At 41.3% G+C, this 13,827-nt stretch overlaps 1 protein-coding gene across 2 annotated transcripts in view; it reads left to right on the top strand.

The window, feature by feature from the left end:
• Positions 1-13,827, top strand: part of POMT2 (protein O-mannosyltransferase 2) — a 46,572-nt gene that overhangs the window by 8,453 nt on the left and 24,292 nt on the right. For both annotated transcript variants that reach the window (XM_077123174.1, XM_077123176.1), the window contains exons 2-7: positions 2,121-2,205; positions 7,264-7,368; positions 9,031-9,139; positions 10,301-10,409; positions 11,931-12,090; positions 13,473-13,579. In XM_077123174.1, coding sequence (XP_076979289.1) covers positions 2,121-2,205; positions 7,264-7,368; positions 9,031-9,139; positions 10,301-10,409; positions 11,931-12,090; positions 13,473-13,579 — 675 coding nt within the window. The remainder of the gene's footprint in view (positions 1-2,120; positions 2,206-7,263; positions 7,369-9,030; positions 9,140-10,300; positions 10,410-11,930; positions 12,091-13,472; positions 13,580-13,827) is intronic.

Below are 13,827 nucleotides of genomic sequence, written 5' to 3'. Positions count from 1 at the left end.
GTTTACATTTTGCTTCAGCTGTGCAGATGCCCACGGCTCATCCAAATGTTCTTCCAGTGTTTTCATTTCACCCCAAGTTCTATATTGAATAGCAAGATCCTTATTGCTGACACTGTTTAAGCATTGGAAATCTTTCATTCAGCAGTCATATATTACCTTTTGTCTGGGACGGCAAGGCTTTATCCACTATTGTCACAATTATATTCCTTTCCTGTTTCACCTAATGACCAAGGCAGCATTCAGATGGCTTGTTTCAATCTTTTCTCTTTCTGCTGAGCCTCATTAACAGGTAGGACAGTGGGGAACTCTTACTAATCCCCCTCCCCGTTGGATATGATCATTCATTACTGGATTCCAGGGAGTCTTTGCATATCTCCTAATCCAGCCTGTGGAGGCCTTTGTCCTTTCTCTTAGAGAAGCTGTGCCTCTCAGTATTCCATGCTTGCCACCAAAACTGTCAAAGTCTGAAATTTTATTTATCCTGCTTGCAAACTAGCCTGTCACAGTTTCAAAGTGATGGATCAGAGACAGTGGACTTTACTCCTCATGGTACAGTGAATTGGATGAACATCAGCATGTTGGCATTGGTTCTTTTTGCCCCCAAAGTCCACATGATGTCATGGGTCCAGATGGATGCCTGCGCACACACTGGGTTGTGTTGTAGCTGAAGACTATTGAGTTTAGGGATCCGCTGTTATATAACAAGCGGTAAGGAAGCCTGCTCTTTGTCCCAGAGGAAGAGATTACTTTCCTCAAGGCTGCTTGCTGAAAGCATAACCATAGAAACTGCCCAGGTAAAGAGTAGTTAGGACCTTGCATTCTTGGTATACCTAGCAAGATAGGTAGGGGTGCAAGAGGCCTATGAGGGACTTCCTCTCCAATACAAACAAGCAATAAAAGCCAAGAGGAAATGTGAATGATACAAACAGTTAGACTTGGGAAACTTTTGAACTAAAAATTGTATGTCTCTTTGTCAGTTTGTTTCTAAGTAGACTTTAAAACTAACTACAAATGTTGCAACAGTTTAATTAATGCCCAGCACCTATCCTTTACAGTCTACAGAGTTCTTTCACATGTGTTATCTGAGTTGAGCCCTAATACCTCCTTGGAAGGGAGCATGGCAGATACTAATATTGTCTTTATTGCATTGATGAGAAAAGAGGTCTGGAGACAGTTATTTTGCCAGGCTGTGCAGTTAGTAGGCATTCAGCTGGGAGTGAATCTGTCTTCTTTCTGCAAATCTATTTTGTCACACCATTTTGAAGTTATTGCTCTCTTTGACATCACCAAGCTACCCATTCATCTGTTTCCTGATGTCAGGTAGTGTATTTAGCAGATGCAGAAGTAGACTTACTCTTCTGCCTGTCTGTTGGACCCACTCAGTATAATTTCTGCACTTTGGGGGAAAGCATGTTTTGCCCCTCAGGTAGTAATGGGTAAGGACCACTCAGGGAAGCTGACTTGGGATGGATAGTCAGTTGAAATAAGTTTTTTACTGAGTGCAGAGGAAGACTAAAAAACAGAAAAGGCCAGACTCTGCTGGAGAGTTTGACTATCTTATGAGTCATAATTGTGTGGAGGAACAAGATTATGCATTGTGTTTAAAACACAATTTTTATATACATGGTTAGTTAATTGTAATACATTCAGTGAGATCATAGTCAGCAAATTATCACAAGGTGGATGAGCAAAGTCAGACTTCTTTGACAGCCCTGGTGTACCACCTCTTTATGACTCATTATGTAGCAATGTCGTCTCATAACAAACATAATCTTGGAGCCCAAAGGTAACCAAACCTTTCCATGTTCTAGGAAAGCTCTTAACCCTCTGAAAATAGATAGAAATGCAAGACCCAGAATAAGCATAGGTTTAATTTAACTTTTCAGTAACTGGTTGGTAAATATTTGCTAACCTTTCTCAATTCTCTAAATGAAAGTTGATGACCAGCTTGATGTCTTGCTTCCTCAAATCACTTGGTGATTTTTTTTTAATTCAAACTTTCTCATTAATTACTTAAAACTCATAATTTTAGTTTTAGCTATAATTTTAATCATGCTTAATGAAGGCTATTTTGGTTTTGATTATTTAAAATATCTCATTTCTCTTTGTTTTTCCTTTAGTTGGGATGAGACACACTTTGGAAAAATGGGCAGTTACTACATCAACCGTACCTTTTTCTTCGATGTGCACCCTCCTCTGGGAAAGGTGAGCAGAATGGTAAACAGTAGCTCTCTGATCTGTGAGGATGGGTCCTAAGGGTTAGGGCCAAGTCTCAGTTTTTTATTTAATTCATGTGTTTATAGAAAGAATTCCCTGATATTCCATACCAGCTATGTTTATGGAAAATCTGTGGTGTTTTTAGGTCTTCTCTGGGTACAGAAATGGAGAGGGGGGTCCATCAACTGAAGAAAGGATAAACAAAATGTTTATCAATACAATAGAATATTATACAGTCATTGTACAGAGTATCAAAAAATGTCTGCAACTTCCACAGTAGCTTCTGGCATAAACTGTGTTGGCATCAGAAGCTTTCATCAGCAACTGCAGATAGCTGCTGATTCTCCTCTAACTACCCAGAGTTAGGCTGGACCCCACGAGGTAAGATTGTCTCTATAAAATTGTCTTGTAGGCATCAGTTGCAAGTACGGGGGCACAGGCTGCCCATACTTCTGACCAACTGGCTACAAATTTAGGGGTTCCCATCACTCCTTCAGGTTCTGTAATTCACTAGAATGACTCTCAGAACTCACTAAAAACACTATTCTTAAGATTACAGATTTATTACAGTAAAGGGCCACAAGTAAGAAGAAGCCAAAAGAAGAGACATATAGACATAAGTCTTGGAAGGTCTCATGTGCAAGCTTCCAAGTCCTCCCTATGTGGAGTAAGTACACATCATCTTCCCAGCACAGCAGCAATGTATTTTCTCAGTCATGGACCCTCACTTGTGTTCAGGTGTCCTGACTTTATATGGAGTCTCATTTTGTAGGTATGACTGATGGGAATCTCTTCTCCCAGAGATGGGGAGATGGACTGATATGTCCTGACTGAAAGTCCTAACCCCCTAATCACATGGGTGGTCTTTCTGGTGGGACCAGTCCTAAGAGTGCAGGTGTGGTTACCCCTCTGTGTTGACTACTCAGCATATGAACTATCAGATATGGTCCTGGGCCCACCAGGAAGAATAAGAGACCTTCTAATATAGGGAAGTCCAGAGATTCAGAGGTTGCTCCCCCAAGGGGCCAAGGACAAAGATCACCCAAAATATTTCATTATACTGCAGCCATAAAAAGGAATAAAATACTAATACATTTTGCAGCATGGATAAGCCTAGAAAACATTATGTTAATTGAAATAAGCCAGATTCAAAAGGCTACATATATATGACTCCATATATAGGAAATATCCAGAGTAGGGAAAACCATAGACGTAAAGTTGAGTAGTGGCTTGTGGAAGGGAGGAATGGGGGTTGACTGATAATGGGGATGGATTTTTTTTGAGGTGATGAAAATATTCTAGAATTAGATAGTGGTGATGGTTGTACAACTTTGTGAATATACTAAAAACCACATAAAAATGTACATAAAGCACTTTTGTACTTGAAATTGGTAAATTATATGGTACGTGTGAATTATATATCAATTATAAAGAAAAGAAATGGAAGGAAGGAATAAATGGCGTAAAGCAGAAGTAGCTTAGGGGAGCGGATCATGCACAGTGGAGCTTAACTCCTTCCGCCCTCACCACTCTCTGCATATACATTGTTTGACTGATTTCTGTCGCATTTTACAATTAGAAATTCCACCAGTGAGAATTTGTTTTACTTTCTTAAAAACGACTGAGAAGGCCAGTGGATTAGTCCTGGCATTTACCCAGTTCTTTCTTTCTAACTGGAGGCTGAGATCTTTGTAAAGGGACAGGAATTCTGCAGGGGTGGAGTGGGGGAGTGATTGTGGAACGTGGGGTACTTGGGGGGTGAAAGTGGGAGTTGGATAGGTATGGGAGGTCTGAATCAGGCATGCTAGGGAAGCAAAGAGTGTAGGGTGGGAGCCAGAAGAAGGCCTGTGCAGATGGGAGGGATGGGGAGGGAGCCGGGACAGGTGGCCAATTGCAAAATTATCTCTGAACCCAGGAAAGGAATAGAAAATGTTATGCCTCTTCCTATCTCCTTTACAGTGCAACAACAATAAAAATAAGAGCAATTGAACACTTCAAATATTCTCATCACTTAAGATTCACTATCTCATGTAATCCTTAGAACAGCCCTAAGAAGTAGGTGTTATTGTATTCTCATTTTACCGATGGAGAAACTGGGGGCAGAGAAGGGATAAATAGTTTGCTGTAGGGCACTAGTCAGTAGTGATGTAGTTAGTGGCAGAGTCAAGGTTCAGACCGGCTTACAGCCTACCATTAACCCCACAGTGCCTCATGAACTTGCCTTGTTTTAGTACTCACACTAGATCTGTTACTACCTTAGAGCTAAGCAACAGAATGTGGCTAATAAACTACTGTGGACTAGCCTGGGAACCCAGTCCAGTCTTTCAGCTGGGACTGTCTCTTTTTTTTGGACTTCCCATTGCTCAGCACAGTGTGGACATGTGGAAAATATTGGCTGATTTGTTTGATTTACCTAAGCCTTCCCTTCCTCACATCTGGCCACTGTGTGAAAAGAAAAATGTCTCTTTCTGAGACTGTCTCCAGAGGGAGAGGTTCATCTGTGCCCCTAATCTATTTCTGATGGTCCAGTGCTCTACCTGGTTGAAAGACTAATGAGCAAGTTGGAAACCTGTGAGAGAGCAAAGGAGCTTCCATAAGTTCTGAAGCTAGGCCAGAGAATCAAAACACCCCTCAAGGTGACATGTAAGAAATACCCTCTAGCACTACTGGGCTTATACTTGTTACTTCACACTGGCTCCCAGCCCTGGGCACCTAGGGCTGTAGTCAGGTAGTAACATACATATATACATACATAAGCCTGCAGACAGTAAAAACAAAAACAAAACAAAACGTAATCACTACAGAAGGATGTAAATATAGCCTCTCACAAATTTATTAGTATTTTATGTATGTTCTATACAACTACACATGAACACCACATTATACATATGTGTATTAATATATTCAGTCCTTTTTAAAAACACAAATGAAATCAGATTAAAATTGTTCTCAGCAGCTTGTATTTTAAACATCATATACCTTAACATCTTTCCACGTCAGCCCATTAAAATGTACTTCATTCTTTTTAATAGTTATATAGGATTCTTTTATACAGATGTGCCATAAACTATAACCTTCTTCAATTGGTGTGAGCATTTATGATATTTCCAATTTTTAGCTGTTATAAAAAATATTGCAGTTATTCTTGAACATGTATCTTTGCATAGTTGTGCAGGTGTATCTGAAAGATTCCCAGCAGCTGAACTGAAAAGTTTAAGGATATATACATTAATAATTGTGTTAAATATTGCCAAGTTTTCCTGCAAACATAACAGCATATACTCCCCCAGCAGCATATGAGGATGCTTGCTACCTCAAACTGGTAGGCATGCTCATGCTTTAAAATTTTTGCCAGTTCAACAGTGAAAAATGGTGTATCACTATGTTCATTTGCATGTCTTTATGAGTTAGGTTAAGCATTTTTTCATATGTCTGTTTGCCATTTATACTTTGTTTTCTATGAATTTGTCCACTTTTCTAATAGAGCGTGTTAGTCTTTTTCTTATAGATTTGGATGAGTTGTTTAATTAGAAAATAAACTTAGGGCTCTTTGTAACCTTAAAGGAATTGAAATGGAACTGAAGTTGAGTACCTGATAAGCATTTGGCACAAGTGCGAGTTGTTTTATTTACATCACCTCTAATCCTTGCAACCCTCTGCAAGGAAGGCTTTATTACCTATGGCTCAAAGATATTAAGCATTGTCCAAGATAAGGTAGCTGGAATCTGGGGTGCTGCAATTCAAACCATCTGTGCTTTTCTTCACTCCACCAGACTAGCCAAGAGTCTGGTGATTTATGACCGGCACCAGATGGGAAGGGGCAACGTGATTGTCATCCTGTCAGTTTTAGTTCTTTTAGGAATTTGGATGGTTCTGTCTTTCCAATGTCTTATATTACTTTATATTAAATTGGTTGTATTATATTAAATTGACTTTTTTACTTTGAAATTCCTTTTTTTGAATATAAGGTTTTGTAATCATACACTGCTGAACATTGGCTTCTAGACCTTGTCCTGGAACTATAGAGAGTAGCGCTGTTCAAAACTACTTAGGAAAAAAAGTGAGTTGGCTGGTGGTCCAAATCTAAACCCTCATGGGCAATGCTGCCACAAGGGTTTTTTTTACACACAGCCAGTGTTTTCTGCCCTTCCATACAGCCTGACTGGAGCCTAGGGGGTCAGGCTGGAGCAGCCTGGAGCTGTCACAGATGATTGATATTTACTGACAGTTTTTATGCTGAAGCTGCTTCTGATTGCCTGTGGAAAGGAGAATTTTTACAATGTTGAAGGCCAAGGAAATACAATAATGGAGAGGCTGATCCTTTCTGAAAGTTTTGAAGGATTCATGACTCACAGTGTCCATTTATAGTTGATTTGTTCTGATTTGGGAGATGCCAAGATTGCCTTCCTTTGAAATATTAGAAATAGGGAAAGCTAGTCTCCTCTAGTCTTTTGGCACTTTTCCATTGTAACTTTTCTCCTCTTTTCCCTCTGAGGAAATGCATGTGTCTTTTTATTCCTCTTTCTCCTTTACTTCCCTTCTCTCTATTCCTGGTGTGCAGTTTTTTGGGCACTTTTCTCCCTCTTTATTCTGACTCGGAAACCTCTTTTTCCTTATAACGGTCCAGTTTCCCAGGGATGGATCTGGTGAGGCCTATGGATTAGAGCCTACATCAGCTTCTACTCATGGTCTCTCCCAGGAACTACCATGTTTTAATTCACAGGAAATGAAAGAAAACCAAACAAGGGAACCCTTCACTGGCTCTGCCCTTCAAATTGGTTTTTTATCTTCCTAAGTATTTAGTTTGCACTTTTCCCAAGAATTTGGCCGTAACACAAAAGAGGGTTTGTTTTAAGTAATGAGCTCTGTAGACAAAAGATTCTTTGCTCTTCAACAGCTGCAGGAGAAAATGTTGCATTGGCAACTCCTTTTATGGACAGTTGTCAAAAGAAGCCAAAGTCTGTGGATACAGCTGAGGAAGTTAAGTGGACAAAGGAATTTTCTCCCAGAAGTCTCTCATTTTTTTGTTTGTTCTTCTCTCCTCAGATGCTGATAGGTCTTGCTGGCTACCTGAGTGGATATGATGGTACCTTTTTGTTCCAGAAGCCTGGAGACAAATATGAGAATCACAGATACATTGGAATGAGAGGGGTAAGACTCCTTGACTTGATATAGACTAACCGAACCCTGAGGACACACTCAGTCAGAAGTTTACAGTTGAAAGTCCTGGAGTGGTGGCAGGTGTAGAAAAAGGGACTTTTTGGTGGGGGAAAGGGGAAGATGATGGGATCCACACCTTGTGATGTAAGCCTGGGACCAGGCAGCCAAGAGTCTCTTGCAGTCATGACACTGACCTCAGCACCCTGGCAAACTACCCATTTTTCCTCTCTGCGGCCACAACTACTGGAGTGTTGCCTATCTCTGAGGGCCTTTCATAAGGTTTCAGCGTCCTCACACCTCTGCCACAAGGTTCTTTCTCCAAGAAGGATTCAGGCACATATAGGGAGTTTTCTAGCTTTATTTTAAGGGAGGCCATGTGTCTGCTTTGGTATCTTTATATCCTGATTTCTGTCATCAACCTTGATGGAGCTTGGCAGGCCCTAAACACCCAACTCTCTGGCAGTGTATACGTGTAGCTAGATGAAACCTGCAGAAATTGACCTCTGCAGAACGTGGAACTCTCTAAAAGTTTACATGTGCAAAGCGCCCTTCCTTGACGATGTCAAAGTACTTTAGATATATGGCTTTGTGCTTATTTAGGCTAATCACTGAATGATTTGCATAGCCATATCAGGCCATATTAAACAAGAAGTGCCCCCTAACCTCAAGTTCACATTCTTAAATGATTCTTTTCTTAATGACTGTTGAATATCACATAGCATACATAATTGGATAAAGACCCGACTCACTAGGGACTTGCTGTGGAAATTGAGAAGACCAAATATAACAGCCTCCTTCACTTTCACACAGGGCACAATTGCTTTCTGTTTGACAGGAAATGGCAGCTCAAATGTGAGAATTTCCTGTTTTTCTGGGCTTTTCTATTTTCTTTTGATGGGCAATATGAGTGTAGATGGAGAGACAGCTGTGATTAAAAAACAAAGCCTAAAAAATCCAGTTAACCCCCCAGACACTGAAGTGTCAAACAATAACTTGTCCCTAATCAAAATACTTCCCATAGGTTAAAGAGTGGTTTTCTGGTGTGGCTGACGAAAAGAGTCAGGAAAGAGACTGCAGAAATAACAATAAAATTCTGTAAAGTATTGAGACACTTCCAGAGAGGTCTTTCTCAACTTGTACCCAAAACTTCATAATAGAAGCTAATACTTATTAAGTGCTTTCTGTGTGTTAATAAAGCTTTATCTCATTTAATCTTCAGAGTAAACCTTATGTAGTGGGAATTCTTACTTTTTACCTTGTACAGATGAGGAGGCTGAGATACAGAGATGTGACTTTCTCAGGTCACAGCGAGCATAATGGGGCAGGCTGATCCTGGAGTCACCCACTTGAAATCACTGTGTCATCCTCCCCACACCTTCTGGCATGATATATTGACAGTGCCTGTTGAACTTTGCTGAGTTTATATCAGTGCACAAGTTGGTGTTAAGTGGGAACCTGTATGCTGTATGTTGCTTGATTTACATCTTCACTGCTGTGCTCCCTCTTTGTTAGTTCATTTCAGGTGATTTTAGTCATCTAAGCCATAGCTTCATCATGGTCTTCCGTCTAAAGCATTAGTTTGTACCTAGTCAAGCACTTCTCTGATATTTAGCGTAGCCTGTTATTCTGACTGCTTCTCTTTTCCTATCCCAGTTCTGTGCATTCCTCGGTTCTTGGCTGATCCCCTTTGCCTATCTGACTGTATTGGAGCTGTCCAAGTCCCTTCCAGCAGCTCTGGTTACTGCTGCCCTACTCATTTTTGGTAAGTTGTCTTTTATCATATTTCTTGAGAAATTGTCCGCCACACTCTAAATGTTCTAGGGTCTATCTGTGAGCCCAGTTCTTAACTCTAGAATCAGGTAAAATGTATTACAAAGCTCATGTTATTCACTGATGATACTTTCATATACAAATACTTGTATACAGCACATCTTTATATTATCAGAAGGGATTGTTGACCTGGGTAAGGCCATATAATAATCTCCTAATTATCCACATTTGAGTTTGGAATGCATAAGATAAATTTGTAAGTGTGTGTTTGAAGAAGATTTACAACTCTATTTCTGCTACTTTTAGGCTAATGTCAAGATTAGTTTGTGTTCCCTAAACTAATTTCAATCAAATGCAAGGGCAAATCCCCCAAAGCAGTTGGGTGTTAGGGTATAGCAAAATTAAATATTTGCTGTGGATAATCCTTGCATGGATGAATGAGAGTTGACCATAGACGTTGGTCCTGTGTTGACTTTGTTCTTAGGAGAGTGAATATATGACCTTATGGAGCTTACCTTCTAGTGAGGCAGACAATGAATAAGCAAGAAAATTAATAAGTGCAATGTCAAAAATAAAGCAGGATAAGGGATAGAGTAGTGTGGAATGATTCTGCTTTAAGAAGGGTGATCGGTGAAGATCTCCCTGAGGAAATGGCTTTGAAGAGAGACCTGAGTGACGCAAGGCATCAAGCCATGCAAGAGATCTGTGGAAAGAGTGTTCCAAGCAGAGGGAACAGCAAGCTTAGTGGTCCTCATATTAGGCAGTGCTCAGTGCAACAGAGACTTCATGTAAAATGAAAAGACTCTATCAGGTAGTTGTGTCTACATCAGCAGGGTTACAGAACTCCCTTTTTGATAGTGGAAATGAGGACGCGCTCTCATCTCTGGACTGCTCTGAGTGTGTGACATGGTCCTCTCATAGGGCAAGGGCCTGAAGCTGGAGTGAGGCATTGTTTCTCATCACTGGGCTTTGGTATCCAACAAAGCTGTGAACTTTTGCCTTCCTGATAACTCAGTGGCCTATCTAGTCTTCACTGCCCATATGCTTACATGCAATTAAGTGCAAGGGGGACTGTTCCCTATAGGCTAGGTGTTTGGTTCTCAGGAGTCCCATCTCTGATTCCACTTTTTTACCATGAGTTCATGTTTTTCAGACACAGGATGCCTCACCCTGTCCCAGTACATTCTTCTCGACCCCATCCTGATGTTCTTCATCATGGCAGCCATGCTGAGCATGGTCAAGTACAACTCCTTCACGGACAGGTCAGAAATGCTGTCCTTGGAGGGGAGGGTCAGAAACTGACAGCTCTAGAACTTCTATAATGATTAGGGCTGGGGTAGGTGCTTAGAGGACTTCTTCTAAAGCTGAGTTTACAGGCAAGTATATGTTTGTTTGTTTGAACATAGATTTTCCATTTTAGATCATAAAAATAGCAAAGTATTTACAGATGATTATTTTTGCTTTACATAAGACTGAGGAAATGATAATTGTCTTTTTGTAAAGAATGTCACTATCTTTAAAATCGGAGATGAAATTTGCGATGTGTTTATGGATATTATGGAGTGGTCTTAATGCCCTCCCCCTCAGCACTGCTGCTGTATAGGAGATCGCGAGACAACTTTATCTTTCATATTCTCTTTCTAGAGGGGAAGGCATCAGGGTAGATGCTGCCTGGGACCTATTTGTCTCCTTGCCCTCAGTGATTGCATCTAGTCCTGATCTAATGATGGGAATAATGTATATGAAATTTGGCTTAAAAGGTCCATACCTGTCAACAGGATTCCTCCAGGCCCTGGTCAGCTCTAAAGCTCTTCTAGAGGGCTGGGTCTTATTCCTGAATAGTCTCTTTCAGATCATTCTAGATTCATTCCATTTAAAACGCCAGCCCCTGCTGGACTTTTCAGAAGGAAACTTGGTCTCATCCTTGGTCAAGTTCATTAAGTTACAATTTGCTAATCAAATATGATTCAGTGGCTCCCAGTCCACTCTGGCTTTAGTTTACTTCTGTTCCTACCACATCCATTTCTACACACCATTTCCTGAATATGCACTACATGGCAGGTACTTTACTAGGAGCTGGAGGTACAGAGGGGCATTGTTTTTAGTTATTAAGGAACATTCATTCTGGCAGAGGAGGCAGCAGATAATCAGAAAATTGTAGAGCCGTTTACTAGGTGCTACCATGGTATAGCACAGTGGTTAAAAGTGCTGACTGTTGGTGTTAGTACCATGCTCCATTTACTAGCTGTTATACAGCTGTACCTTGCTTTCTTCAAATATAAAAAGAGGATAACAGTAGGGATTCCCTCATGGGGTTGAAGTGAAGATTAGAAGAGTTTGTACATGTAAAGTACTTGGAATGGTTCCTGACACATAGTGAATACTCAATGAATGTTGGTTTCCACAAGGAGTGACACAAAGGGGACAGCTTTTTGAAGCTGGTGGGCTTCCGGATTTTCCTATTAGTCCCACTTCCAATGTCACTACTGAAGAATGAGCTTCTTGCTTACCCTTAAGCCCTCTACTTAGCCAGAAAAGTTATGGACCCTCTCCTTAGAAAAATGTCCTGCTCATTCTTACACAGTGGTGTGCCTGTAACTTCAGGGAGTTCACAGACCACACCCTCCTTGGAGCCCTGCCACAGTGTCCTGAGGTTAGAACCCTCACGGTGAGGGCACAGTGCAGCACAGCATTCTGAGTCAGAGAATCTCTGCACTTACCCACTGCTGCTCTTGCCGTTTAGTTCCAGCTATTAAGCTGAATGGTGTCTTCTTGGTTTTCAGGCCCTTCTCTGCCCCCTGGTGGTTCTTCCTCAGCCTGACTGGTATTAATCTCGCTGCTGCTATAGGGGTCAAGTTTGTTGGCCTCTTTATCATCTTGCAAGTGGGATTGAACACCATTTCAGAACTTTGGCACCTGTTTGGAGACCTCAGACTTTCCTTGGTGAGAATTCAAGTGCTTTTAGAGAAGTCTTTGCTCCTTGGAATTGCTCAGCCGGAGCTAGGGGCCTTTCTCTATCTCTCCTGCAAGTGGTAGAGTGGCTGGCTGTGTTCTAGGCCAGAGGCTAGCTGGCTCAGCTCCCTTACTAAGGAAGGACAGCATGGAGTAGGCCATGCTGAGAGGCTGGAGAGGTAGAAAGGGATTCCAAGGATGAACTAATATCCCAGGAATTCTCTTTTGGCATTTGTTTCTGTGATATTTTTTAAATGGTCCTCAAACTAGCCAACCGGGAGAGTCTGTCCAGCTGAGCTCATGCTGCATATGTGGCAGATACTACCCACTTGGAATCACACGTAAAATGGGTGAAATGACTTGTACAGTTCACCATTTCCTTTTCCAAACCCAAAATTTCCACAATTAGAGGCCAATAAGGGCCTAGGATTTGTTACAATATTGTTATTCATCAAGGGCTCAGACTCTGTGCATAATGTTTTATTTTCAATTATCTCACTCCTCATAACAACCCTATGAGGCAGGTAGTTATTATCCTCATTTTACAAATGAGGAATCTGAAGGCTGAAGGCTGAAGAGGTAATAACTTTCCCAAGATCAAGGACATAGTAAGATGTAGATTTGAGATCCAAACCTAGATTAGGGTGACTCAAGGCCTGAATTATTTTACTTCAGTGCTTCTCTATCACCATTAAACTAAACTTCCAACAAATTTATTTATTCATTTAGATTATGTACAGAGAACATCCACTAAGTGTAAGATACTGGGAATCCATAGATGAATAAGATATGTTTCCTACTCTTTAGAGACAATGGAGAGAAAGAAAGAAAGGAACAAGCAATCCCAGTCCATCTTATACATGCTGTGAAAGTTTAGAGGAAGGACACTTGCCCCGTCGTGGGCAACCCAATAAGGCTTCTGGGAGGAAGCTGAGGCCTGAAATTAGGATAAGAAGCAGTTAGCTATGCGATGGGTGGGGTTGGTATAGTATAGGAGGCATCAGGGAAAATGCAGTGAGTCAGAGTGTCTGGAAAATAGAGAGATGACCAAGTGATGATGCTGAAGGTGACCCCTTGTCTCCAGAGCAGTAGGTGGCCCCTTGTCTCCAGCACAGTTACAGTCAGAGGTCCTGGGTGCAGGGCCTGGGGATGCAGCAGTGGGTTGGCCCATGCTTAGCCCCTGGCAGCTCTTGGGTGGTGGGGTGTTGTGGAAGAACTTGGGGTTTCCACATATTCTTCTTTCCTGTTGGCTGTTGTTTAAATTTTTTTATGATGCTTGTTTATATATAAAAATGTGTTATAATGCACATATAAAGTATAAAGACTAATAAAGCCCTGTATGCCCTCTGCCCTACCCTGGCCTCTGTTTGCAGATGACTGTGGGAAAACACCTGGCTGCTCGCATCCTGTGCCTCATAGTTCTGCCCCTCGTGCTCTACATGGCCATTTTTGCTGTTCACTTTATGGTGCTGAATAAAAGGTAAAACCAGAGTCTTTCCTGCAACTTGTCTTGGCTCTAAGCCCACAGATGGCTGTGTCATTTCCTGGGAGGTCTTGTTTCTTTACTCCTAATTTCTATCCTCTGGATATATCAAGGACTCAGAAAGGCCAGTTCGCTGACATGAAGAAAGAGGTGTATTTCCTAAAAGCCAGTGCCCTTTATCCCTAAGCAAGGTCCTTTGCTGAGTAGGACTGGGCATGTGCAGTAGGAGTGATGATGATAATAGT

The sequence above is a fragment of the Tamandua tetradactyla genome, chromosome 12, assembly GCF_023851605.1.
Source record: "Tamandua tetradactyla isolate mTamTet1 chromosome 12, mTamTet1.pri, whole genome shotgun sequence".
Taxonomy (NCBI): Eukaryota; Metazoa; Chordata; class Mammalia; order Pilosa; family Myrmecophagidae; genus Tamandua; species Tamandua tetradactyla.
The sequence above is the reverse complement of the archived record's forward strand: the minus strand, read 5'-3'. Positions and strand labels throughout refer to the sequence as shown.